This window comes from Betta splendens, chromosome 3, assembly GCF_900634795.4.
Source record: "Betta splendens chromosome 3, fBetSpl5.4, whole genome shotgun sequence".
NCBI classification, from domain to species: domain Eukaryota; kingdom Metazoa; phylum Chordata; class Actinopteri; order Anabantiformes; family Osphronemidae; genus Betta; species Betta splendens.
In genome coordinates this window covers 2797233-2824732 of record NC_040883.2, presented here as the reverse complement: position 1 = coordinate 2824732, position 27500 = coordinate 2797233, and the positions used below count along the sequence as shown (strand labels likewise).

General features: G+C 47.2%; 4 protein-coding genes and 1 long non-coding RNA gene across 6 annotated transcripts in view; 1 reads left to right on the top strand and 4 right to left on the bottom strand.

Moving 5' to 3' along the window:
- nav2a (neuron navigator 2a) overlaps nt 1-4569 on the bottom strand; it is a 101047-nt gene extending 96478 nt beyond the window's left edge. The window contains exons 1-2 of the mRNA XM_029144128.3: nt 4440-4569; nt 3339-3854 (exon numbers count right to left, since the gene is read on the bottom strand). Coding sequence (XP_028999961.1) covers nt 3339-3419 — 81 coding nt within the window. The 5' untranslated portion in view covers nt 3420-3854; nt 4440-4569. The remainder of the gene's footprint in view (nt 1-3338; nt 3855-4439) is intronic.
- A 992-nt stretch (nt 4570-5561) lies between these two features.
- e2f8 (E2F transcription factor 8) lies at nt 5562-11095 on the top strand. Its single transcript, XM_029144791.3, has 13 exons — nt 5562-5825; nt 6658-6903; nt 6989-7139; nt 7313-7627; nt 7739-7900; nt 8019-8159; nt 8272-8466; nt 8566-8635; nt 8770-9256; nt 9352-9618; nt 9699-9834; nt 9916-10250; nt 10331-11095. The coding sequence occupies exons 2-13, from the start codon at nt 6733-6735 to the stop codon at nt 10493-10495; spliced, it is 2595 nt and encodes an 864-aa protein (XP_029000624.1). The 5' UTR covers nt 5562-5825; nt 6658-6732; the 3' UTR covers nt 10496-11095.
- Nucleotides 11096-11714: 619 nt separating this feature from the next.
- Nucleotides 11715-13972, bottom strand: csrp3 (cysteine and glycine-rich protein 3 (cardiac LIM protein)). Its single transcript, XM_029144795.2, has 6 exons — nt 13832-13972; nt 13382-13503; nt 12472-12637; nt 12199-12328; nt 12025-12118; nt 11715-11895 (listed from the first exon to the last, which is right to left on the bottom strand). The coding sequence occupies exons 2-6, from the start codon at nt 13491-13493 to the stop codon at nt 11822-11824; spliced, it is 576 nt and encodes a 191-aa protein (XP_029000628.1). The 5' UTR covers nt 13494-13503; nt 13832-13972; the 3' UTR covers nt 11715-11821.
- Nucleotides 13973-14285: 313 nt separating this feature from the next.
- Nucleotides 14286-20610, bottom strand: zdhhc13 (zinc finger DHHC-type palmitoyltransferase 13). Of its 2 annotated transcripts, none has more exons than XM_029144793.3 (17): nt 20457-20610; nt 19052-19275; nt 18326-18448; nt 18058-18135; nt 17789-17933; nt 17620-17684; nt 17288-17450; nt 16886-17011; nt 16659-16792; nt 16470-16570; nt 16181-16305; nt 16045-16107; nt 15876-15969; nt 15711-15794; nt 15475-15632; nt 15028-15125; nt 14286-14846 (listed from the first exon to the last, which is right to left on the bottom strand). In XM_029144793.3, the coding sequence occupies exons 1-17, from the start codon at nt 20478-20480 to the stop codon at nt 14708-14710; spliced, it is 1944 nt and encodes a 647-aa protein (XP_029000626.1). In that variant the 5' UTR covers nt 20481-20610; the 3' UTR covers nt 14286-14707. The 2 variants fall into 2 exon arrangements, with proteins under 2 accessions (XP_029000626.1, XP_029000627.1); XM_029144794.3 differs by lacking the exon at nt 20457-20610 and adding an exon at nt 20271-20421.
- A 1280-nt stretch (nt 20611-21890) lies between these two features.
- LOC129603905 (uncharacterized) lies at nt 21891-23336 on the bottom strand. The gene is made up of 2 exons (XR_008694251.1): nt 22869-23336; nt 21891-22379 (listed from the first exon to the last, which is right to left on the bottom strand). It is a non-coding gene; the product is annotated as an uncharacterized LOC129603905 (long non-coding RNA).
- Between the last annotated feature and the right edge of the window lie 4164 nt (nt 23337-27500).

The following is a 27500-nucleotide window of genomic DNA, read 5'->3' as shown; positions in this document are numbered from 1 at the left end:
TGGCATCCACAACGAAACATGATCCGACCCGGACACCGTCCAGCTGCTACGACTACCGCCTCCTGTTGCCAGGAGAGCAGCAGACCAAAAGCGTGGTCATGCATCCACTGACCCCCATCGGCTTCCACCAGCGCCATGAGCCGGTGCAGGAGTCCACAAGCAGCCAAAGCTCACACCTGCAGCGGCTCTGCTCGTTAGACGCGCTGAGCGTCGTCAGATTTCCATGCACATATTACATCCTTATGCTCTTTGTCATTCAGTTCAATGAGTAACAATGAGTAATGAATGAAAGCTTCATTCATGAAGACTGTTCTCGTGTGTGCATATGGATGCAATGGCTGCAGCGCGGAGAAAATCCCATCGCTGCAGGAGTGAGATGAAGCACCTGTTCATCCTCCGCTGAACCAGACTCTCCCCACGAACCCCAGACAGGGATTACAACGCTGTGCAACGCTGTGCGAGTCGGAGCAGTCGGAGCGTCACGCACCCTGCTGGGTGGATTCTTTCTCCAGCCGTTACATACGTACCACCGGGTCTGTCGCTGGCTCGGGAAGTTCTCAACGGGCAATAATGAAGAAACTGCCTGTATGAATACATTGGAGTAAACAATGTAGGTTTCGTTTTGAGTTTCTCATGTTTTACTTTATTTTGGCCACATTCAGACAGAGCTGTTAAAACCATCTCACGTACAAATTTGACAGAAATGAGCAAAAGCATTGTGTGCATTTTAAACTGAAGGAAGGCGGTGGCTGTCCCTTCTGACACTGATTCAGCAGGAGTTCGGTATGTGAGGGTTGGAGCTGCTGACGTCGGGGCCGCCCCAGCAGCTCCTGCCACCTGTCCTTCAGCCACCCTCAGGGCACGTGGAGAGGCTGGTGGCCAGATGGCTGTGGAGGGCTGAACAGCATCCTGAGTGGAGCATCCTCCCCACCCCCAGCCCCACAACGCCATGCCTGGGCCCACCTCCACCCTCTGACCCCCTCCCCGGCCCAATCCAAACCCTGAGCTCGTCAGTGCTGCATGACTGGGCAAACACAGTCCTTCACCAAAATAAATCCCCATCTCTCGTCTGCAGCTGCCTGGTTTGCAAGAAAAGCTTGGCTGGTGCCTAAAAAAGCCTTCAGCTCCACTGGCAAACCAGCAGCGACAATGATTCGATTATCACTATCTCAAAGTGCCAGAACCAGCGTCTGAGACTGATTCTTTACCAGTTGACGGAAAATCTTGAATAAAAATAGCTGCCGTTCGATTTTGGCATAACATCTACACCAGGTCTTAATTGATGTCGTTCGTCACCGCACGGCCCCATTCTTCTAATATCGCATTCAATTAGCTCGAGAAAGAAGCCGAGCGGGCAGCTGCCATCAACCAACCCACGTCTGATAAACTGTGGACCCTCCAGGGACGGTCCACACTGTATGCAGGCATCAGGCCAAGAGGATCAGCAGCTCAAACAGCTGATGGACGCCTCAAAGTCACACAGCAGGTTCATGAGTGGACTCACGCTCGCTCTCCTCCCCCGGGGGATGGAGGCCACGGGGCCGACTCGCAGGCCTCTCCTGCCGAGCACCGGAACCCGGACGCGAGGTCCGCCCCGTGAAGGAAGGGGGCGAAGCTGCGTGGCGTTTCCCACCGTCTGCGTCCCAGCGGATCACGAGGCCGTTCCAGAGTCACTGCAGCAGCGCAGCGCAAACACCTCATTATCAGAACCCACCCAGAACCCACCCGAGCGTGTCCCACGCCTCCTAATGAGCAGCCAGAAATGACTAGGCTAAATAAATACATCATTTCCAAACACTCTGATTGAGCAATTAGTGTCAAGTTCCTTTTCGTCCTCATTGAGTCAAATCAATAACCGATTTCCTCACCGACTCGTCACCTTCTGAATGTCCTGCCTTTATTTTTATTCCTTCTACAAATCTGTGATAACACTGAGATGAGAAAAACACATGATGGTTCTGCTGCCAGACAAAGCCCCAACGGTTTTTTATATTCAGAAGAACAACCTTGTTTTTTTACCATGATTCATATTCACTAACCCAAAAGACAAATAAGCACCCCGCCACAATAAAAGGCACCGGCAGGCAGAGATAACACACGTGCCCCTTCCTTGTGTCTGGTTAGACACTTGACAACGCTGCAGATCCAATCTAATGGAATACTGCTTCAGTGAATACCAACTGACTACAAATAGGTAGGTTCCTGAAAGCAGCACCGCCTGCAGCTCTGCTCCATCAAGCATCACAATACAACACATCCCACATTCTTTTATAATGCTCTCTGCTTTCCCGTGAAGGTCCATGATTGCCACTCAATAAACATTAATACGTGGTGCAGGCGACATGTGTGAGGGTAAATCTACAAATAGAGCAAAATCCAATTACCTCTCGCTGGGAACAGTATCATATATGGGATGGTGAACTCACACAGCCTAGGTAATTGTCAGGGGACACTGAATCCTGCTGCATGGTAGCGTCGAGTGAGTCTCCAACAATGGCAGTCCATGTGTTCATATTACCACATCAGTGCTTCAATTAATTTGGGTCAGCCGATGTCCATGAAGAGGAGGGTGAGTATGGGCTCAGCGCAGGACAATCTCTCCCCCCTGGAGAGAGCAGGGCGTCTAGCCTCGTCTTCACTCCGACTGATGACGGAGCTGCACATCTGCAGCTGCAAGTGAAGCATCTAATGAAATCTAGACCCGCCGCTGCTGGTAACTCATTGAGTATGCAACGAGGAAACACCCACAGTCAGAGTCCGTCTATGCGTGTTTGTTACCGCAGCAGCTGTGATTATAGAAAAAAATAAATAAATAATTTTATTAATCTAACTTCTAGACAGAGATGATGAAGACCTCGCGCTGCTCCGTACTGTCACTTTGCACCCGGGCATTTCTGAAAACAGCAGATGGGACTGTGGCTGAACCAAGTTATTATTCATGTTCCACATAATCCCAAGGGACTAATTTAACACACCTGAGCAAATCAATAATTTACAGGGGGACTTCCAGAGAAGACCGGCAACAAAGAAATCTTACAGCAGCCGATCCCCAGCACACCTTTAGCAGGGTCCAAGTGCAATAAACCTCACGCCCTTTAAAATAAAACCAGTTAACACTAACCCAACTGCAACATGCACACTCTGAAACAGCTGCGCAGTCATTAAAAAGACATTAATGCGTCGTTTCTCCATGAGAGACTTTAAAGACACAGATTTATATGTACAAGATATAAGCTTTAACTTCCAAGAGTAACATAAGGACAGACGTGCTCAGCTCTCAGACATCACCCAGTCACACAACACAGAGCAGGCAGGGTCGAGGTGAGCCGTGAACTCACCCTTTTCTGGTCCTCCAGCCCGTGCAGCACCGGCTTCCTCCTGGGGTGCTGCTGTGGACTAGCCTCTGCTCCTGCCTCCATTTTCCCATAAGTGGGTTCTCGGGTGCTCCCACGGACACGTATCCAGCCTTCACCAGAGGGACTGAAGGGAAATACCTGCTCAAAGTATTTCAGTGCCCTTCCGACACGGTTCCCAGTCAGTTCATGAACGCCTACCCAAAAATATGCAAATCTGTCCGTTCATCAACTCGCTTCAAGAAAAAGACAGTGCCCAATGTCTGGGGGGATCCAAGCACAGCCACACACTGTGTCTTAGTCATATTGGGTCTTCAAGGTTTCTCTTTGCAGTTCCTGGTCCCAAGGGGCCGTCCTGAAGGGAGAACCAGGAACGAGAACAGGACCCTGACAGAGCCAAGATGGTCCTTTCTCCCAGGAAATGTCATCGCTGCCATGGATACGTCTTAAAGGACAATGTGATCATCGTGTTCCTCCAGACTGCCACAGGTCCATGTCCGTCTGCCACCAGAAAGATGGAGAATTTAATCAATTTTAAATAAAACTTTAGTTTAAGGGAGTACGCATGAAATACAAAAAAGGCAAAAAAGACACGTGGAAAAGCAGGAATCTCAGTTCAAGAATCTCAAGAATCAAGCTCCCAACACTGAACAAGTGCTTGTGTTGAGAAAGAAAATAGAGTTAAAAAAATGCAAAGTTCATTATCAGGCAGGTGCCTGAATGCATTTCATTACAGAGACCTTCAATTATTTTTTAGGTGTCTCTTCACTTTGAAAAGATTTTAAAAGCAAGGATTTTTTTTTAAAAGCAACATTTTATATATAAACATGCAACTGCAATTCATTACTCCAGTGTTAATAAGCAAAAATAATGGTTTTATCTTTATAATTATCAAAATACTTTCGGTTGCGCAACAGCCAGGCGTCTAATTGATGCAGGTGTGGGCTTTTGCCCTTCGCGTCTTAAACACGTAAAGCCAACTTTTGCTCGGTCATAAATCTGCCATCGAGCAGTTCCTGCGCGTTTTGCCAAACACGTCTGTTTACAGCGTCCGCCTGACAACAAGAAAACAACAACAAACACTACCTCAACATTTACAGGCTGGAGCCAATTGCTTGTCGAAGGTTTGAGCTACTGCAGCATCCCTGCAGGAAAATCTGTGAAAGCTCAGGCTGCGTGACAGACTGGCTGCTGCTCCGAGCTCCATGGGAACTATTCCCGAATAAAGAACAACTAATAAACTACAGCCTGGAAATGAAACGGCGGAATAGCGTCATGCTAAGACGCGGTCCTCACCCCGCACTCTGTTCCCGTCCTTCCCGGCGGAGACGCTGCCGGCCGCGTGCACTGCGCTGTCCGTTCGTGTGGCTGAGAGCGGAGCAGCCGAGCTGCTGCTTTCTCGTGTTGTCGGAAATGTCAGGCTCAACACTGGAATACCTCTGACGGCGGATTCAGAAGCTGTTTAAACACTTTAAATGTATTCTAAAGCACACTTTACAAGTACTCGCTTGTTCGTGTGTTTTCAATGTTTTAGTTCAAGTCTTTACAGATTATTACTGTTATCGCGTCCAAGAATGATTACCAAAGTAATTACGGTTACTTTTTAACATATGTATGTAGTTATCCATTGACGGCTTTCTAACAGGAAGACAGTTTGGGCTCAATGGTTTATTTATAAACCTCGTGTGACTTAACAAATCGACGTAGGCGTACTAGCTTACCAAGGGGTCTTGAAAGCAGCATCAGGGTCCCACTAGCTCTTTCTCACATCCGAAACATTACGTCACTAGGTGCTTGAATCTCTACTGTTCCCTCCCAACATCCTTGAAGGCGCCCGTCGGTTTCCATGGTGACCGCCAGTAAGGAGAGCTTTACCGCCACCTAGTGTCTAAATAAAAGCACCAAGGATAAATCTGGTGCTTTAGCCTTGACTAACAGACTAACAAACCCTTAAACCATAACAATACATATAACTTACATAACATCGTGAACGGGAGGTGGTTTCACTGTTTTGGCCATACGCCATTTCTGAAAATGAATAAGTAATAGATAGAGAACTGTTTTTTCTGATTACACCACGAAAGACCGGTTCTAGTAATCAAGATCAAGGAAACGTGTTCCGGGGCTGGGCTGGACCCGCCTGCCCTCGGGGAGGAAGTGTGCGTGTAAACGTGAACGCGCATGCTCGCTCTGGGCGGGCCAAACGCGAGTGGTCACCCCTCCTCCTGGGTGAACTTTTCACTACTGTAGTAAAGTTGACCAGCGCGGAGGTCACTGCGTCCCAGTGGCTCAACAGAACACGCCAGAAAGGCGCGTATCTGAAGTTTTCCTCAGTGGTTTCTGTTCGTACTCTACCACTTTGTACCTGAAGGCGCGTGGCCGCGTGTTTAAAAAACACATTTTACCGCTCGGACTGAGATCTAGAACAGAGGGATTTAGACTCTCTGAACAAGGCTCGTTTCGCACAGCTGGGTGAGTCTATCTATGTTTTATTAAGTTAGAGAAGATCCTGTTGTTATGGTTCATGTGTTCATTGTAAACACGTTTGCTCGTTACGTCAATGCTAACGTTGATGATGTCGTTTTGAGATAAAAGCCGCTGGTGATTCCTGTTCTGTTTTATTAATAAACGACCTCGCACTGAATCTTTAGATCGACGGCGGGCGGTCACAGCAAATACTAGCTTATAGAAAGTATGTGTGTTTAATATAATCACTTATAAATGTAAAAACCTCCTTGTAGTGATATGAGAAACTGATTAAAGCTAAAACCAAGCCACGTCTCAGTTAAACGTACATTCCGCGCCCAGGATTTCAAAAACAGTTTACCTGCGCGGGACAACACTCACTTCCTCCCCGCTGCATCGAGTCGCTTCCCCATTGGCTGCTTTGCTCGAAAAGGGCGGGACTGCTGTCCGCGCAGGTCCAGGATTCGATGGAAGACACGTCAGTTACCGCCAATATTAACATAGTGTTTTGACAAGATTTAATGGCATTTTGATCAAGCCCATGATTCGATAAATATGTGAATTAATTTTCCTGACTTTAGATATAATATTTAAAATATTTAACTAAGCGCCGGAATTATCTTAGAGAAATATTAGTAGCAAACATTCAGGAAGCGGTAAGCTTATGTAATAATGACGCTGAAATAACTCGGTACTTACCAGATTTTATTTAAAATACTACATAATCGCCAGTAATAACCTTCATTAGGTACAGGCATGTATCTAAGGTAAATAGCTATGGTCGAAAAAAGAAAATCATTACATTTACTATCATTTGTTTTGTCCATTTCTCCTTTAGTTCACTAGGATGGTGGCTTTGTAGCACCACAAGTGGAAAACCAATTGACCTGTGTGCAGAATTAGAGGCTCAAGCATGGGTCCGCTTACGACTCCTAAAAAAGGGAGGGAAGTTGGTTCTATGGATCCCTGGACTCCAACCTCTAACCTTAAAATGCTGATCAGCGCAGCTAGTCCGGACATCCGGAACCGAGAGAAAGAGCTGTACATGGTCAATACTGGACAGGAAGCTCTTGAATCTATACAGGTATGTAAGGTTCTCATATTAACACGTTACAAACATTTCATCATAACTCGGTCATTTATTTATTTTCCCTGTTATATTCTCGCAGGAGATTGAAAATGGCGAAGAGTCAGAGAAAATGGTTAGTAGGAAAGAGAAGAGCCTTGGTTTGCTCTGTCACAAGTTCCTCGCTCGCTACCCGGATTATCCAAACCCATCACTTAACGACATCTGCCTGGACGATGTGGCCACTGAGCTCAGTATGTGTTCTGTATTCCTTATATTCCTTGTTGTACCTTTTAAAACAAGGCCCTGATTTGTTTTAGCTTTTGTACTGTAATCGTCTTTATGTGGTACTAGAAACCAGCATACTTAAACACATCTTGAAGGTGTGGTCAACTTGTTCTAATGTGCCGTCCTTTCATCTGCGCAGATGTGGAGCGCAGGCGCATCTACGACATCATGAACGTTCTCGAGAGCCTGCACATGGTGAGCCGCTCCGCAAAGAATCGCTACACGTGGCACGGCCGGACCAAGCTGGCCCAGACGCTGGCCATTCTGAAGCGGGTGGGTGAGGAGCACCGGTACAGCCAGCAGATGCAGCAGATCCGGCAGCGTCTCCATGACAAGGAGTTTGACTTTGAGGTAGATGAGAAGGAGAACGAGGACGTGGTGGAGCTGGAGGGCAGCGAGCAAGGACAGAAGGAGCTTTTCTTCATTGAGCTCCCAGGAGTAGAATTCAAAGCGGGTGAGAAACCTTAGTGTCTTGACTAGTATAAGAACAACTGTTATTCATAAATGTACTGGAACATGTAAAAAGTGAGTTCAATCTTTTCACTGTCTTTTTTTTCCTGTCCAGCCTCTGTTAACAGTCGGAAAGACAAATCTCTACGTGTGATGAGCCAGAAGTTTGTCATGCTCTTTCTGGTGTCCAACCCCCGCGTGGTCAGTCTGGACGTGGCAGCCAAGATCTTGATCGGAGAAGACCAAGTGGCAGATCAAGACAAGAACAAGTTCAAGAGTGAGTGGTCTAATGGTTGGGGATGAATTAGAGTAGCTATGAAACACAAATTCTCTAATGGAAAAAAACACTTGCCAAGACGAGTTCTGTCATTTATTAGCTTGTCTTTCGTTTACAGCCAAAGTGCGTCGCCTTTATGATATTGCCAATGTGCTGCGGAGCTTGAAGCTCATAGAGAAAGTCCATGTGACGGAGGAGAGAGGGAGGAAACCGGCTTTTGAATGGGTCGGCCCGGAAGAATTCCTAGATGTCCAACCAGGTATGAGCCAATATTTGGATTTTGTTCTAAAATTAGATGTATGTCTCTGCTCACTGCTAGTAAACGTATTATTTCCTACTTTCATTTACTGATTGTTAAACTCTTATTTCAGACTTGAGCTCCGTATCCCAAGAGGCAAAAAGTGTACTGGGATCCCGGGGATCTGTAGACAACTGTGCCAAAAAACTTTTTTCATCCTCTGGTGCTAAACGCAGTTTCACACGTCACCCCTCCCTCATAAAGTTGGCAAAAAGCATTCAGGACGACAGACGACGGATCAACTCTGCCCCCAGCAGTCCAGTCAGAAGTGAGTACAGGACGATGGCTTTCCTGCAGTGTGTTCAAGGAGTGGTGTGTTGATGATGATGATGATGATGATGATGATGATCTGTTGTTTTGTCTTAAGGTGATCCACCAGATGTGCCAAACAAAATGGCCCAACTTGCTGCTATTTGTAAAATCAAACTTGATCAAGAGTAAGTAACACTTCTACACAATCTTTGCTTTTGCTTAATCCTATTGAAGCATTTGATGTTCGCTGGCTAAAACCTTTTTTTCTAACGTGCTTTGAATCCTACGGTGCTAAATGAACCTTCTGCTTTTGTTCCAGGGCTGAAAGTCCAAAGCCTGTCGCCGTGAGGCCTGAGACGGCTCCACTTTGTTCAATGGAACCACCTCAGGCACTGTTGCTGACTCCAACCCAGGAGCCTGGACCCAACACTACTGTCCACCTCACCCCCCACACCCCGCTGGCAGCTCAGCCTGCAGGTTCTGTTGCTTACATCCCAGCACAGTGTTCCCCTCTGATCCCCATCCTGTTACCGCCTCAACAAGGGTGCGGCTCCTACGCCGTCTACCTGCAACCTTCGTCTCTCAGGCCAAATCCTCTAGCTCGCCCGCAGCCGACCAGCCTCGCGGTGCGATCCATGACCTTTGAGGACAAGACTGGGCTGAGCCCATCGGGCCAGGCCGCACCTAAGAGCCAGCTGGCCACCAGGGCGTTAGACGTTAGCCCCTTGGAACTCAAACGGCAGCATTCTAGTTCAACCACTGAGAGCAGCCCCTCAAAAGCCCAGAGGACTCACTCCAACCCCAAGGTGAGCTTATGCACCATATCGCTGAATATATCGCACACAAGCAATAAAGCCTCACTTCTACTCACATGCTGCTATTTCCCTACTTGCTCCTGCAGAACGCGTCCCCAAAGCTGGGTGATATCCTCCAGGCCCGTCTAAAGACCCGTCGAAGCGGCCTCCTCTCTAACCGCCCGTCGCCGCGCGCTCTCCACCTGGATCCAGAGTTTATCAACACACCTGGCGGCGCCGCTGCCAGCCAGACGCTAGAACAGAGCTTGGAGAACCTCTTGGAAAAGGAGGAGAAAACGATGAGCTCCGACAGCGAGGCCGGGTTAACGCCCGTTAGAGCCGTACCCCTCACACCGGGCCAGTTTCACACAGAGGTAAAATTAGAAACAGAAAACTGCTTAACTGATCACAAATGAGGTTTTTGAGCGTGACCTCTAAAGTTGTGTCCACCCAGACTTTAGTGCCAGCCGGATATTTGATCCCAATCTCCCAGCAGTCCCTCACAAGCTTCAAGGAAAGTCAGAGTTCAGGTGTTGAAAGCAACAAGGCTTCAACTCCCACATACAGCATCTACCAAACTCCAACTGCAGGTAAGAGGTGTTTAAAGTGAGCGCAAGCTAACGAGAGTAGCTTCCAGAAGAGACACAATAGGTTTATTTTGTTGTCAACAGGCTCCAGAGCAGCCCTGGTCCAGGAGGTCACACCCACCGGCCTGCACCGTCGCAGACCCGTGTCTTCAGCCTCCCCTCGCACCACCCAGCAGCCTCACCACCTGCACAGCCCCAGTCCTGCCATCGTCAACTTCACCCTGCAGAACCTTGGTCTGATCTCAGGGTCCAGCCCAGGAAGCGCCTTCGCTCCCCCTCAGACTCCAGAACGAGCAAACGCCCTGTCCAGCCCGCTGGCACTGCAGCAGAGAGGCATGGTCTTCATCAAGCCTGGGTCTCCTGTGCCGATCCATCAGTCTGTGCCTGCACAACCAGTGACTCTAATCAGCGTACAGCAGGTGAGAACACATGTTTATTTGTGTAACTAATTAGGGGGTAAAGTATGAGCAGTCTGACCAACTGACCTCTGCCTCCTCAGCCTCTAATGACCACCCCCAAGGGGACGGGGCTCCAGCACAGCTTCTTCCACACCCCGGTCCCCCTCTCGCCGCTCACTGCTGTAGTAGCCACCGGTGGACACCCCATCGCCAAAACCGTTTACGTCCCTCAGAGGAAGCTGGACGTCGCCACCGAGGACTCCTGAAGGCGGCCTCGCTCCGTCGTGTACATTGTGTGTTAACGGGTATTGTGTTTGTGTGGCTGGGAGTTCCCTTTCTGGTTTTCTGTCTGTTTACCTTTCACAGTATTCATTACCTCTGCACATTTCACAGCGTCCACCTACCACAGCCAACGCTACAAGGAGCTTCAGTGCAGACTTTCGCTGTGAACACTATTGTCATTGTGCTGCTGGTAGAAACTGTTGGCCAGGGTGAACTTTTCATCAACTTATTGCTGTTTTTTTTTCCGCCGTGTTTGTTTAGGTTTCGTTCATTTGTGGGTTTTGTGGACACACTTTTAACAAATTACCAGGAACAGTAAACGTCACATCAGTGCTTTAAAAAATGACAGTCAGTTCAGATGGACGAGGACTGAAAGTCTCATTAGAATTGTTAATAACATTTGCACATATGTATTTGTTAACTGTTACCCCTTGAAAATTGAATTGTTGAGAACATGTGAATATTTGTTATGCAGTCAAAGACTAATCAGACATTTTCATAAGTTTAATTTATGAAAAAATTGTCCTAATTTCTGATGTCCTGCTAAGAGAAGAATGCTAAATAAATTTTAATGTTCTTTCTAACACTGCACATCTTGTTCTTCGGCTGCAGTGACACACCTTCCCAAGTACACAACGCTTTTGTTCACTTATTAATTATGTTTGATCAGCGCTTAATTGTAACATTATTATAGATGGTAAATGTTTTGCATTTGCCTTGAAAAATAATTGGAGCAAAGCCAGTGGCCAGCTCCGTTCCTGCTTATATTGTGGACGAGGTTTTGTTTTCTTCAACTTCTAATTAGATACCGGCTCTAATTTTAGTTGTGCATCTAATCCCTTCATGCTCTACACACCCGCCAGCATTTAACTGTGAAAAATGTACATGCTCCACTTTGTAATCACTTGTGCCTTGATAATAGCAACTAATTATTGCACAGAATTATTTATGAATGCAAATAAGATGCCATTAATAATTAAGTGTAACAGGCCTAATTGCTCTCTCGCAGCTGGAGGTAATAGTCTGTACGCTCGCTGAGGGCTGGGTAAGTTGTTTGTAATGATCAATCTCAGAATTCAAACCGCAAAGGATTGTTTTTATACTGTGAGATACAAAAGACAAATGAAAGGTGTGAACTATTTCCATCACCTTTCCCTCTATTTTTGGAAAATAATTTCAGTCATCATAAAGAAACTCCATATGTAAAAGTATAAAACAAATTTTAATTCAAACTGATTTTTCAACTTTGAGTTGTTTTTGCCTGATTATTTTACTGTGAAAGATACAAGTGGAGTGAAGACTACTTCACGTCACTCCCGATCCTCCAGCATGGCTTCGTTCCCCAGTCCAAATCCTTTAGGGCCAAAGTTTTTGGCATAGCAAACTGCAGAGAGAATATGAAAGAGTCTGATGAGCAGCTTCTGGTTCGATCTACGTGCGTGTGTACACTATGTGCTATATTTAGAGCAGCAACAGAAGGTTCCTTATATAGCGTGTGTCTGTGTGTGTTTACCTTTACAGTACAGCTCTCCATCCTTGTCTGTCACTGTGGTCGACTCCAGACTTTTACCACACAGGGCACAGCGAAAACAGGTCTTATGCCAAGGCTACACACACACACACACATCATTATCAGAGCTGCGTACGTTCCCTCTGGGCAGCTGGTCCTCAGGAGAACGGGTCCTACCTTTCCAGCGCCCATCACCTTCTCTGCTGCGTACACGGCTTTGGAGCATCGAGGGCAGCGGTCTGAGCCTCCAAACTTCGGAGAAGGTTTGTTTGGATTGGAGCATGTTGAAGAGGGCTTTGGTTTAGCACTAGAAAATAACACATTTACAGATAAATGCTGATTATTAAACTGTGGTGGGCAGAAGGCATTCAATTATTGAATTAATGAATACATTCAGCCAAATCAGCACATCCATGGTAGCGTTAACTCGGACTAACTGGGTCTCCTTACAGCTGCGGCTGTGCGTTCTCCCCGGCCGGGTCCGAGCTCAGAGCTCCAGCTCCTTGTCCGTATCCGTATCCTTTCGGCCCGTACTTCTTGCCATAGCAGGACTTGCAGTAAATCTCAGACTCATGTGCTGCAACGGTGGTGCTGTCCAGCGCCTTTCTGCAGGTCACTGCAAAAACACACACAAACAGTTATTATACGTACATAAAAAATGACACGTGAACCTGTTATTGTTGGGCTGCGCGGGTGGAAATGATTAGTTCAGACACTGAGCAGTGTCACAGCGGAGTGAATGGAGGTTATAAAAAGCTCCCACCTTGCCGGTCGTATCAGTCAGCACCAACATTACACACAGCCAGATAGTCAGACTGCGTTTCTATTTGTAGAACAACATAAGTGTGAGCTGAATGTCTGAGAAAAGATTAACCGATCGCAGGTGCGTGAGCTCATCACTGCGGCCTTCAACGCTCCCAGAGGAACAATCCTGGGGCCTCACGGACGGGAGACAACAGCGGATCCATGTGATCCCTGGATTAGATCTGTTTATGGCGGTGCTAAAATGGGACAACAGCAGATTGTTGCTTCTGTATATGAAGAAGAACAAGGCCGGAAAGGAAGCAAGAAAGCATTTTTATGTGGCAAATGTAAGTGATTGTAAAGAAAAGGGCAGAAAAAACAAGATGAAGGGAAAAGAAAAGAGGAGAAATATGAAGATAGAATAAAATTATAGGAAGGAAAAAATGTAGTTTAGAATAAAAATAGACAGGAAGAAGAAAGAGAACAACACAAAAACGACCAATTCTACCACTAAATGTTAAAAACCACAGGTTTGTGTGTTTAAATGACCAAATGAGACACAGGGTTGTGTTAATTCTGCTGCACCAGTGTGAAGAGGGAAAAGCGGTCGGCTCACTGCAGATGAAGCAGGTCTTATGGAAACTCCTCCCGTTACACTGGACCTCCTCTGCGTGGTACGCCGTCTTCCCACAGGCCGCACACTTGGCACCTCCTCCCCAGTTCGGCATCTTGGAGACCCTTAAAAACCCAGAGCGCCGTTATTGCACTTTTCATTTTTGATGACATTGACTTGAATGCTCCCTGAATGCCAGAGTGAGCGCCCAAGTCGCATGCCAGGCCTGACTCAGACCAGACCCTGGTCCAGGAATAGGAGGCAGATAACAGCCGACAGCTCCAGCAACAATTCAGGAAACGTCTGTATCATCGTGAAACCAAATCGTTTGCCTCACTTCTGATTTTTACCTGACGAGTTAATTACACGAACTCCAGCCGCGTCACCCTCGTGCGGCTGTAAACCACTCAACCACCAACTAGAAGTGCAGCTACGATGGGGACGGGTCCTTACCTCACGCCTGCAGCGGTCCGGTCCTAATGTGGCAGTGAACTGTCCTGAACGGCTTAAATACCACCACCGCTGTCCATCAGTGACGCCTTCATGACACCGGGCTCCTAAAATAAGCCGTGACAGAGCAGCGCCCTCTGAGCCTTCATCACAGCATCAAAGGGGCCGAGCATCAGCCACTCAGACATTTGTTCTGGACTCAGATACAGGAAACACTGACCAGCAGCTGATCAACTGACATCCTGACGTCATGCGTGACAGAGACGGTTGACCAAGTGACCTTCTGCTGCTCATTCCGCACAATAAATAACTGTGAATGCTGTTTGGATGAACAGTGATATTCTGTATTGTTTGCATTTTAAGAACAAATGAGGAAAATGGACCAGGAAGGAACCACAGCCACCTGCTAGTCCAAAGTGGACAGGTGCACTAAGCGTGAATGAGTTATTCTTCAACCTTTACCTTAGAAACACAGGCATAACTATGTTTTATTGAAGGACTATAGTGGTCATCAATAGAAACACATGCAAATTGTACAAAAGTCATAAAACCAGCTGTTTACAAATAGTCTTCTTTTATAACAGATAAAAATAGTCTTGACGTTTATAAAAACAGCTTAAAACCTTAATTCAGGCTTTCAGAGGATTAGTCATACCCAAATTTAGACATTTATTTCATATACATTGTTCAAGTTTAAGGCAGCAGCAGTCTGTACAAAAAGCAACTCAGCCCAATGTTGCTTTATTTTCTTAACTTCTATTTATGTTGGTCTATCTCCTTCAAAGGCAAATAAAAAATAAATATAGAGAATCTGTGCTTTTGGTCCAGAACCCCTGTGACAGCCTGACCCTTGACCCTGAGTGGGGGGCTACGTGGAGGTCAGACCATGTCCGTGGGCCCAAACATGTGCTGGTCACGGCCGGGTGGAAACTGCTGCGTCCAGTCGACAACGGTCGGTTTGAAGAAGCCGCAGCAGCGCAGGTGGAAGAAGGACACCAGGTTCCGCAGCACGCCCTGACTGCAGGGAGAGCACGGAGGGTCAGGTACAGATAAATGCACTCACACATGCCTCTGCTAGGTTGGCAAGACAACAAATAATACTACAACCCTGATTCAAATCCAACCGTCAACTAGCAGATATTCAGGGTGAGTTGCACCAATAATGCAGAAAGTGAGATCAGAAGTAGTGTCCCACTCACTTGTATGGATTCTGTCTCAGAGAGGACGTGGATCTGAGTTTCTTCTGGTGGAGAGTCAGACTCGTCCGCTCGGCTGTGGTTAGTCCCAGAAAAGCAATCTGCTTTTCCAAACATGCCAGTGACAGCAGGACAGGATGAAAAATAATTGAGTTATGCTCACAGACACTCTAGAAAAGCTGTGTGCCACAATGACTTGGCCCTAAATAAAATGCCTTGGTCCTGATCCAGATAACTTTCAACTTATTTCAACTTTTAACATTTGGGGATCAATTTTAATACACCAGAAAAAAACTAATAACCTGTTACTTAAATATTTTCTTAACATCATAGATATTTTGTAATATTTGTTTAGCGCTATTGTGAATTTGAGCATTTGTGTCTCTGAACACCGGCCAAGCGATTTTGCAGAGCCACAGAAACCCATAAATACATGTTCAAATTCATCACCTGGTAGAGCTGCATCAGCAGGATGGTGATGGACCAGCAGGTGTGGTAGAAGCTGAGCAGGAAGACGCAGAGCACCCAGGGAGAGCAGCTGACCAGGACAGACGCCACACCCCACACGCCCTGCTCCTCGTAGCGCAGCGCGCAGCGCGTGGTCCAGTCTGAAACAGGACGTGGGCTCTACGTTACACACACGCCAGTACCCTGTAATCTGACTGGGACAGTTTACTGCACATTACATGTGAGGCATCCGTAGAACATCCAGCAGGTCAACAGCAGGAACGAGAACAAAAACAGCACGAAGTAGTGATGGTTCCTTGCACCTGAAAGAGAAATGTGGAGCTGAGCCTTCGCTTACAGACTGGTCTGTTAGAACATGACGCATTTCCAGCCGTGAGTTGTACCGATGCAGCTGTTGGTCCAGATGGAGTGGTGGTCCTGCTTTGCCACACAGGCGTCACAGCTGAAGCAGTGGTTCGCTCTCATTGGTTTCTTTATCTGTAAACAAATAAATGCAAAGCTGTGAGCCTGGCTCTGTGGGTGACCCGGTGCAACGGTTTCCTGTTCCCTCACCATACAAGACGTGCAGAAAATCCTGGGGTCCAAACAGCCGGCTTCAGCCAACACCAACACATTCTGGCAACACGAGACATGACAGCCGTCAAAACAGTGATATGTGAAATAATGCAAATGATAAAAACCCTCCTACCATCTTCTTCTCCTCTTCGGTGGCTTTGACGAAGCCTGGATCGGTCCTAGTCGTACGGAGGTAGTAGTAGATGAGAGCAGTGGCATCGAGAGTGAACAGGACCTGAACAGTGGCGCCATGCCCATGTGGGTCAGAAGCTAAGAAACCAGGGTCATCAAAAGCTCAGACAACAAAACAACTTCCTGTTTTTGGTTGGAAACTCAAGTTAATGTGCAGCACAACCAAAAGATAAAGACAATTAACACGTTGCTTAATTGTTGTGCTGCGTTTTTTGTTAAATGAAGGATATCTGGCAGGAACCAGAGGCACCAGGTGACGAGCATCCAGAAGACTGAAGCCACAAGGGCTGAAGACGGCAGGAGCGTCTGAAAGGCTGGACCCGAGAAATTCCTGTTCCACATACGCACACACACTTCATTTGCAATGGAAAACAAACAGGACGTTTCCGCTTTTGTTTCCTGGCAGCCAAGAGCCTCACCGTGACGCCAGGTTGATGACACCTATCACACAGGCCAACAGGATCCCTTTGAGCAGCCACGACTCCGAGTTCATGTCCACTATCGCGGCCACACTTCCAAACATGCACGTGCAGAGTAGAATCTGCAGAATGACCTGAGAAACGGCACAGTAAAGGTAGAGTCCTGACAATCAGTCCCACATGTACCTAAAACATTCCATCATGTGAGCGCTGGTCTGTCCGTTTACCTTGTATCTGTTGAGCATCCGCAGGCAGCGCGAGCTGGAGCGAATCCTCTCCTGTTTAATGTGGTTGAGCATGTGGATGAGGAGCGGGCTGTGCACCTGGTGGGCCAGGTCGATGGGAGTGTGACCCTGAAGAAGGCATGCACCACTACATCAATGCAAGCAAAGATATTTTCATATAATTGACTATTTAAAAACTTAAACATGTTGAAGCATATGTGCGTATTTTTCATATTTGTCCGTTTTCAGAGCAGCTGCACTAGAGGTTTAAAGTTTCCATATTGGGATTAAAGACTGCTGCCAACAAACTGTGAATCACTGATTCGTTTTCCAACATTTTTCCACTTGTTCTCTGGTGATGGATAAGTACGTGTCAGAAAGCAGCCTGAACCCTTTGGTTCTCACGTTGATGTTTTCTGCATCCACACTGGCTCCGGCATCCAGCAGGATGTGGGCTGCGTCCACGTTTCCCGCCAGCACAGCGCAGTGCAGCGGCGTGTTCCTGTTCACTTTGTCCACAGCACTCACAGAAGCGTTGTTCTTGATCAGGAAGTTTGTGGGTTCAGGTCTAGGACAGAAGAGCAATAGATTATCAATACTAAATAATAATATTTGCACATAAAACTACACCTCAGATTACACAGTAACAGACACAATGTCACGTATGGGCAGACATGGTGGGTATGTTCAGAATCACGCAATAACATTTAGGTTTTTAAATGTTTACATCTACTTACCCAATGATTTTCTGTGCTGCTAACATTAGTGGCGTCTGTCCATTACAGTCAGGCCCATCGACTTCCTAGACATCACAATGAAAAAGGCCAAATAACGTTTAGCCGACAAACACAAACAAACCTAACGGACACAGCCGAACACTAGTCGACGTGTGGCTGAGGAGCTGACCTGCCCCTTGGCCATTAGATAAGCTGCTATGGCCATGTGCTGGAAGAGAATGGCGAGGTGAAGAGCACGGTAGCCTTCTCCATCAGCAACGGAAGGATCTGCTCCATATCTCATCAGTTGGATCACCATGGGCAGGTGGCCCTGCCTGTAAAAAGAACCCACACACACACAATGAATCAACTGACATTTATTACTAAAATTGAAATTATTCTAGTTTTGAGTTCTTTTAAATATACTCTGACACAGACTAGGAGTGCACAGGAAATCACCTTATGGCCCAGTGAAGGGGAGTCGAGTTCAGGTCTCCACCAAGCTGGTCAACTACTGCCCCTTTAGAAAGGTAATACCTGTCAAAGGCAGGAGAGCAACACATTGTAATGTCAAATTTAACAACATCCCAGAGGAAGGGCAGACTTGGCAATTAAAATTGGGTTGAATTAACAGCGTCCCAGGTTATCTAAAAAAATTTAATTGTGACTGATGTGATTCTCTCTGGTGGATGAGCTGTAAGAGACAGGTCATTTGTGAAGCCCTTACTTGACCAGCTCTGTGCGATTGTTGATGGCTGCCCAGTGCAGCAGACTGACGTTCTCCTTGTCTGGCTGCCTGACATCGTATCCCGCCTCCACCAGTTCTTTACAGCGTTCCAAGATGCCGAACCTGAAACATTAGGAAACAACGTATTTAAAAAAAAAAAAAAAATCTAATAAATAATGATAAGCTACAGCACCAGAATTATTAAGTAGTTCAGCAATTTCAAAAGAAAAACATTTAAGCAAACTAAAGGGGAAGGTAGAAAAACAGGTTCCTTTCCTTAAAGTTTCTGATTCATACACATTTCCTGTACCAGCAGAAAAACGGGCAGATGGGAGTGGCTGCACATTCTTTTCTATTTTAATGCAACTGACAAGAAGAGTGACCTTTGCTCCGCTGCACCTTAACTCACAGCTTTATCCATGTCCGCTAATGCAAACCGACAAAGGTTTCTTTTCTCACGTGGCTTCAACTAACTTTCAAACAGTACTAGAACATGAACACTAGAATCACCCTGTGAGTGATAGGTAGATGGTGTGTGGAGACTTTGCGAATGCAGAAGTGCTGCATTGTTACTTCTGTGCACCACGATTTACAGATCGGTACCAAAATTAAATCCACAAGTTTGATCTGGTTTGACTCGATTACAGCAGCTGATGGTTCCGGACATTAGAACATTTATCTGCCGCTCGCATGAGAGCTGTGAACCGTGTGCTGTTCACCACTTACTGCGTGGCTTTCACTATGTCCCAGCTGCTGCTGTCGTCCATGAGCGAGCGCTTCTTCGGCTGCTGAGTGAGTTCCATTGTCTGATCGGCGCTTTTGACGAACTGTCCGGAGAACGCCGGCGCGAAGGCGTCCGCCATCCCGCCGAAGGCCGTGGCCCTGGGCCCATGGCTGTGAGAGTGGCCCCCGTGCCCGTGGTGACAGCTGTCACGCATGTGGCCGTGCTCCTGCAAACGGAAACCCGATAACAGGCTTGGGGTAAACTCACACAGAAACTGAAAACTAGAGGAACCTGACTTTCATTTCATGGCATCTTAAGACTTTCACCTGGGATGAGGGCAGATCACTGTTAACCTGCAACCATCTCTGCAACTAGCATTTAACTGAAGTAACCAGCTTTATTAGCTTTATAGTACTTCATCTTTATTATTATTATTATTATTATTATTACTATTATTATTCATCTGCCAGCTCGCTGCAGCTTCACACGTTTATGAATGTTGCTTCCTGTGGTTTACCACAGTGGGTTCGTTGATGGCCAGAATGAACAGGAAGAACAACTCATTACTGCAAGTAATGACGTGAACACCTGGCTTTTGTTTCAGACAGAACATTAAACAACCTGTGACAGTCCAGGAGGACAAAAGTTACTCGATAGCAAATTGAATGGGCGCTGGCTGTCCGTCCATCGTCACGTCACCCGTCCGTACTGTGGACGTCGGTGCCTTCACGTAAATCAAATGAACTGTGGTTCTATGGCACTGACGGGCAGCCGTTGCTGCTGCCTGGCGTCGCTAGGCTAGCAGGAGGCTAGCAGAAGGCTAGCAGAAGACTAACAGGAGGCTAACAGGAGGCTAGCAGGAGACTAGCAGGAGGCTAGCAGGAGGCTAGCAGAAGACTAACAGGAGGCTAGCAGGAGGCTAGCAGAAGACTAACAGGAGGCTAGCAGGAGGCTAGCAGAAGACTAACAGGAGGCTAGCAGAAGACTAACAGGAGGCTAGCAGAAGACTAACAGGAGGCTAACAGAAGGCTAGCAGAAGACTAACAGGAGGCTAGCAGAAGACTAACAGTAGGCTAGCAGAAGACTAACAGGAGGCTAGCAGAAGACTAACAGGAGGCTAACAGAAGGCTAGCAGAAGACTAACAGGAGGCTAGCAGAAGACTAACAGGAGGCTAACAGAAGGCTAGCAGAAGACTAACAGGAGGCTAGCAGAAGACTAACAGTAGGCTAGCAGACGCGATGTGTGACAGCCCGAGCAGGTTCTTCTGCCTTAGCCGCCGCTCCCTAAGCTAGCTGCCGATGCTAGCGCGCTGCTAAAGCAGCAGTGCGTCCGCCGCGTCCCCACACGGTGACACCGCTCCGCTCCGCGGCCACGGAGCAGCAGCCTACGGACACAACGCCACTTACGTGTCCGTCCCCGCTCCAGTCCATCTTGTTGTTAAGGAACGAGAGGGGAGTTCGTGCAAGCGGACACGCCACAATCAGCGGTCAACTTCCGCTAGGGGGTTTTCAAAGTAAAGGTCGGGTTGGCCCAGGTGGTAACGAGCAGAGTTTGAAATTGCGTTTGTGCTGCAATGTTTAGCTCTGAATGAGGTGCGCGCAAATTTGAATGTGCCTTTCATCCCATGTTATTTAATTATAGATAAGTGCCAATTCTGTTTATAGTATTACCTTGCTTAGTTTCCCCAGTCTCCAAGACGGTCCAGCACAACTGATCAAATGCACTGTACAAGTAACGCTTATTACCAAAGAACAAAACATTAAAAACAAGTTGGAGTCATAAATATGAATTTTGTGTCTGTGAATATCCATTGACAAGGTTCAGGGGAATGGCTTGTTTATTATCTGCTGTTTAGAGGCATTTGTCAATGTGGCCTATGGACAAACTCCAAATGGACAAATGCTAAACACAATATTATTAAAAGGTAGTAATTCATTTATTTGCCTATATAAATAAAATACAAATTTTTATGTTTGAAGCGTCTTCCGGCTGTTAGTCGGTAAGAGGCAGGCCGCATCTTTGACAGGTCGCCATTCGCTTTCAAGGCTGAACCAGCTTTGTGTGACAGGCCTCAATCAGCACCTGCACTTCACACTGAGAGCCAGTAGATGGCGCCACAGTCAAATTCATGAGCTGTTACATTTAGTCAAGAAGGCTGCAGAGACACTAAATATTGGTTTGTGAATGTACGTGTATGAATGTTGGCTCTATTAAGAGATTCTGAAGTAACATATTTAGTTGTTATTCTGGTAACAATGACTTTTTGGTAAAAGTAAAATTTTGAACAGTTTTATCATTTACTTTTGTTCCTCTTATTTCCATTTCCATGTTGTTTTTCAAAATTTTAGTAGAGGTTAAAAATAAAACTTAATGTAAATTAGAATACAATAAATAGGACTAGATACATTTATTGTTAGCTAGTTACATGTTCTAGACTTGCAGTAGGTGCATGTGTCAGATCTTTTTGTACATTTAGTTCACACAGCCAAGCAGAAGTAATTGAGCTGTCAGGAGGAAGTCATAACAGTGAGCAGGACTAAAGGTCGAGATTATCATAGTTTGTATGAGACTTGAGGGTAAAAGCCAAGTGAAAAAGAAATGATATGTTCTTAATAAAACGCATAAGGAGGCCTGTGCATCATCATTAACACTAGTCAGGCCTTGCTCTCGCGGATGTGTGTGAGTCTGTACTCTTCAACCAGGACGCGCTGCGATGGTTGAAAACAAAGTGATTAAGGAAGCGGGGCCGTCCAGTGAAAACTTGTAGAGGATGTGTGTTTCAGGGCAGATACACACACAAAGCTGCTGGAGCAGTTTCACTGGACTTTACTCCCATTAAAGCCTTTATGGAATTTAATAATGCTCCAAACAAAAAAAAGTAGCCTCATGCAAAACAATACAGGCAGTAACAAGCATATAATAGTTAAGATGGAGCAGTAGTTTGGACCTCATTTTTACTATAGGCGTAAAAGTTAACCAAGCAATGATGTCCAGCATTTGTGAGGCAAAAAGTGCTGGAACTTTTCATCGTTTCGTGTTGAACTTGACACCACACTTCTTCACGGTAATGAGAATGAATGGGATGAGCAGTCGGCCGTGTTTCGATAGCGCGAGCTCCCCTCAGACTCTCCAGAGGCGCCAACAGATATGAAAGTGAGAAGACCCCAGCTGACGGAACTTAATTATGCTAATAAAGTGCGAGTGGCCAGTGGGACTGAAGCTGCAGCTCCGTCTTCTGTGCTGTGAATCCTGCTGCCTGCTTTAGGAAACGAGGAGGAAGACGAGGGTGCATTTCGTTTGACCACAGACAAAGATGAGACGGCGAAGGACTGAAAAAAGGATTTGTCACAATATTAAATGTATATATGTATTATAAATGTATTATATTATAGTATTATTGATGACAATTGGTCTTAATTTACCAGCGTCTGATGATGGTGAGCTGATGCAGATGAATGCTGTTTGCTCAAGTTTATTGATTCTGATCTCAGTCTGTGTCATCTTTAGACTTGCCTGTTTAATTAAGTTTTTGCCATAGAGCTAAAATGTATAAGCATATATACTCATCTTTATCTCTCATCTCATCTTTAAATTCAGATTGTGTGGAAGTATTGGATGTAAATATATTTATACATAAATATATATAATATCATATACATAAATATGAAAATAAGCATTCAGAAATTAGTTTTAATGATCATTCATTTGAAATGACTACATATTCCTCTAAGGAACACGTCTTCATAGAGCGTGAGTGTGACACAAACCAAAAGCACCATGTTAACACAATCCCACAAACAAAATGCAACTGTGACAACCTGGAGGTTAAACAGCACAGGCTGCATGATCTCAGGGAGGAATCCTCACACGGCGTCCGAGGAACGTCAGCAGAACGGAGCAGAACAGAGCACATCACGAGCGACAGTGGAGGCATAAAAGTCGTCTTGATTACGAAGCGAGTGCAGCTGGAGGGAATGTGAGAGCCAGGGAAGGATTTAGTTAATGGGGAACAGGTGTGAGTGTGTGTGAGCGGAGGAAGAAGAGAGAGAGAGAGAGAGAGAGAAAGAGAGATTCTCATGAATCAAATTATATACAACAAATGTCCACATCAGAAAAAAGTAAGAAATAAAACATCTGGATCTGGACTGAATAAAATGTGTTTTCTTCTTCTGAAAGTTAAAACACCTTCTGAGATTATTTTTCACCTTCATTAGGGAAATTAGTGATCAATCATGGCTTTGACCTGGATGGAGGAGGAATCGGCCACGTTCCGCTCCATGTCTGGTGGAAGTTGCGTGAGAGCGTGTTCGCATGTGGCTGTGAGAGTGGGCGACGGAGGGGAATTCTCTGGTCTCAGCTTGCCAGTGCACGGCCTCTCTGTCACCGTGCCAGCGCTGGAGAGCTGAGAAAGGAATGGGGGGGGGGGGTGAGCTGGCGAGAGACGGACATCCAAACAACAAAGGGCAGAGGGGGCGCTAATCCCACCTAATGCCCCCTGTCTGTCCCGCGTCTGCGGCGGCTCCGTGCTGAGTGGCAGATTGAGTGCACTCATGCAAAGGTTACTTGGGCGGTGGAGGGCTCTTCTCAGGGGGGTGGGGGTGGGGGGCAGCTCAGGCGGCCTGTCTTCACCCCCGGCAGCAGCACATTCAGCACATTTGGAGCTCTGCCCACTGGGCCACTGGCGGCCGTGTGTTATGTAAGCGGCCTGTGCTGTCTGTGGACACTGTTAATGGAGGCGGTCCAGAGGGACCGGTTCTGGGACCGGTTCTGGGACCGAACCCAGCTTCACGTGCACTAGTGGTGAGGTTGGTAGGATTCCCAGAGTTTTACTTGGAATCTAGGAGCAGTTACTAATCGTGGACCCAAACATTAGAGCATTGTGACAGTGTGTGCAGGAACTGAGGGTGAAAGGCATTCTGGGTAATAGAGCTGGGCTGAGTCAAGCTAATCAAACAGCTATTCTGATAAGCGTTAGCACATGAACCGTTCTTGATCCACTTCAGCACATGAAATCAGCATCACATCAGACAAAGAACTGACATAAACTGGAAATTCTGTTTAACACTGTTTTCAAACGCGTTTCGGACTGAAAAACGTCCAGGATGTGTTTAATCTGCTGGTGTGAACTCATCACTGAGACCATCTGCTCACAGGCCAAAAGCAGCGCACCGCTGAATTATTCACCTTTCATCAGAACCAGTGAATTCGCTGAAGTGGATCTAGTTTTTATTCTTATACTTTGACTTTTCGACTGCACATGAACGTTGGCTTTAAACCAGCTCTGACGCAGGATCAGACGGCGGCCTTTTTCCTTGAGGAGACAGTGACCTCGGGTCCGGGTCCGGGTCCGGGTCCGGGTCCAGGCCCGGTACGGCCGTGGTCGTAACTCTGGGAGACGGCGGCCGCGTCCTTGGCGGTAACTCATGTCCCCACGCGGCACCGGTCGGCACTTTACGGTGGATCGAAGCTGCTCCAGTTTAATGTGTTGTTGCTGTCGCAGCTCTGATAAAAGGAGCAATACATAAGATGGGAGTAATGGAGGAGGACACGCCAGTCAATACCCAGAGCAGCCGCTTGACCCGGGCCGTAAAATGACAGACCCCCAATTTGTATCAGTGATGGCGTCAGCTGCAGCCAACCTGAGCACGCGCAGTGAGTCAGCTGATCGGCGCGCGTGCACGTCTGGGAATCAGGCTTCAGGTCCGGCCTCCAAAAAGGCCAGAGTCACGTAAGTGAAACAGAGGGCTTCACCTGCGAAGAGAGGCCTCTGTAGGAGCAGCCTCCTGCTTCCTGGCAGATAAAGAGCCTCTGCTTCTTCTGGAGATAACACACGCACACACACACACACACACACACACACACACACACACACACACACACACACACACACACACACACACACACACACACACACACACTGACACACACACACACACACACACACACACACGCACACACACTGACACACACACACACACACACTGACACACACACACACACATAGAAATACACACACACACACACACACACACACACACACACACATAGAAATACACACACACACACACACACACACACACTGACACACACACACACACACACACACACACACACACACACACACACACACACACACACACACACACACACACACAGCGTTTTTTCTAATTTTGCCTCCAACCTGACTCCGTACGCGTCTCCTCACACTCAGATCATGGATTCTCAAGGCGGCCTCAGTCCCATCGGAGCGTGAACCCTAGGATCAGTTCAGTCGTGTGGGTGTGAGTGAGTTTATGAGGGCAGAGTTAACTGTTAACTAACAGCTGGAGCTGAGCAGGTTGACTGAAGCCAACGAACCAGGAACCGATGATGATCCAGCTCCATGTTCCAGCTTCTGTGCTGCTGACGGACACTGAAGCGACTTCATAACATTTATTCTAGCTTTTGGTGGATGTTTTTAATGTTAAGAGGACAGCACTTGACACAAAGTGACACAGCGGATAAAAGCAAAGCGAGCGTGGACGTGACAAACAGGACGGAGACAGAAAATCCAATATTAATTATTAAGTGTTGCTGCCTGTAAAAAACACAAAGGAAAAACGGATCAAAGGCTTTTTCTACCAATTACTGAGTTCATTGAGAAGCAGCTCGGTCGGTTTCCTCCTCAACCACAGCGTCGCTGCACTGGAGTCTATGTATATGTGTATGGTGTATGTGAATATGTTTTAATGCCGGTGCAGAAACGGACGGTTTCCTGGTGTGAGATGTGCGACGGGGGAGGAGAGGGGGGAGAGGAGGCGCGAAGGCGTGTGGGTGGGGGTGAGGGGCGCATGGAGAAGCTCATTCATCAAGTCATTACAGGAGGTGGCTCCTGTGGTATTTCGGCCTGTCCATCAGTGCCGGAGGAGGAGAATGGGGAGAGACTCCCCCGAGGACGAGTGGAGCGGCACCGCTCCCCCCCCCCCCGCCCCGCGTCTCCTCTGACAGCTCACCTCCTCACTGCTATTACCCCCCCATTTTCCTCTCCTCCATTACTCTGTCTCCCACTTTATCTGCCCCCTCTATTACATCGCTCCCATTCCCCATCGCTGTCTCTCTCTCTCTCAGACACACACACACACACACACACACACACACACACACACACACACACACACACACACACACACACACACACACACACACACCGTTCACCACTCTCTTCCTTTTTACATTTCTCCAGGGAGGCAGCCCTTGACTCTCTGAAGTCCCTCGCATGCCAAAAATTACTATTGACATTTCAATTCAGCGTGTTTTTTTCCTCTCGCTGCTCTTCGCTGATGCCTTATAGCGGGAGGACATTTACATGTCAATGGGCCACACAAAAGAAAAGCATAATGCGGCCGCTCCCGTGTCCCGGGGACAGTGGCTGTGGCGCCGGGTTTGTGTCTCTGAGCTTGGTTTCCTGGACTCTCACCTACAACCAGCGGCACACGGAGCTCCGCCGTTTTCAGATGCGTGGAGTGGGCGCCGCTTTGCTCCACGGACGGCATTAGACACAGATGAATAGGTCCCGAGTGTCTTCACCCGCCAGTGGGATTGCGTGCGTGTGCGCGCCTCGGAGTGGACTTTTCACACACGTGTCTTACTTCACAAACGACCCTGAACGTCTCAGAGGAGATGCGCCGCATATGCAAATGTCCTGTTTGGTAAAAGCCGCTGCTGCAGCGAGGGGGAAAAGAAAAAGCCCCTCAGCATCGATCCGCCCTTGTGCATTAAGTCTGGGTTAAATGTTCACTTTCCATTACGACCAAATTCATGCAGAGGTTTGTATAATTATGCCAGAGTCAATCCCCATTACTCCTCAGCGCTATCGAGCAGCTGCTTACTTTAATAAGAGCACGTGTCAAATTAAGGGAGACTGTCCGCGTGCGTCTCCACGTGCATATTCCTGTGTTTGCACATAATTTGAATCGATACACAGAGGAAGGAGACATTAAAGCGGCCGAGCGGCTGCGGGAGGCTGCGGCTCGTGCGCCAGGCGCTCTGCGGACGCCACGGTCCTTTCAGCGCCACAAACAAGTCTTTCAACGCGGCTCCGTTTCTCCCGCAGGACGTGGAGCCTCCGCTCCGCCCGCTTACATCACAACATCAATCTGCGCGTCTCCCTCGCGCCCCGCTTTCATCTCCCCACCGCTCCCTCCAATGGGAGCGTCGGCGGCCGACCTGCTGCGGGTGACGAGCACGACCACTCCGTCACAGATCTGTAAGTCTCAGCTTAATGACTGAAGTAGACGTCAGGGCACATAAAACCTTTACCTAAAGTCCAGCTTATTCCTGAAAACTAATTAACCAATTAACCAATTAAACATGTGGATTTGATCAAAGAAGAAACAGAATGGCTGGTTGTTTTAAAGTGTAATAAGAAACGACTCTTCTGATCATCACATCTTAAAGCCGTTGTGAATAAA

Excerpts from the sequence above, each read along its gene's own strand:
- zdhhc13 (XM_029144793.3), bottom strand. The coding sequence starts at position 20,480 with ATGGACTGGAGCGGGGACGGACAC. Across the intron at positions 19,276-20,456 it reads ACTGGAGCGGGGACGGACAC|GAGCACGGCCACATGCGTGA; the intron begins GTAAGTGGCGTT and ends TTCCGTTTGCAG. Across the intron at positions 14,847-15,027 it reads CTGAGACAGAATCCATACAA|TCAGGGCGTGCTGCGGAACC; the intron begins GTGAGTGGGACA and ends CTCTCCCTGCAG.
- csrp3 (XM_029144795.2), bottom strand. The coding sequence starts at position 13,493 with ATGCCGAACTGGGGAGGAGGTGCCAAGTGTGCGGCCTGTGGGAAGACG. Across the intron at positions 12,329-12,471 it reads GAGAACGCACAGCCGCAGCT|TGCTAAACCAAAGCCCTCTT; the intron begins GTAAGGAGACCC and ends GTTATTTTCTAG. Across the intron at positions 11,896-12,024 it reads TGGAGAGCTGTACTGTAAAG|TTTGCTATGCCAAAAACTTT; the intron begins GTAAACACACAC and ends TTCTCTCTGCAG.
- e2f8 (XM_029144791.3), top strand. The coding sequence starts at position 6,733 with ATGGGTCCGCTTACGACTCCTAAAAAAGGGAGGGAAGTTGGTTCTATG. Across the intron at positions 8,636-8,769 it reads AAAATCAAACTTGATCAAGA|GGCTGAAAGTCCAAAGCCTG; the intron begins GTAAGTAACACT and ends CTTTTGTTCCAG. Across the intron at positions 9,257-9,351 it reads GGACTCACTCCAACCCCAAG|AACGCGTCCCCAAAGCTGGG; the intron begins GTGAGCTTATGC and ends TTGCTCCTGCAG.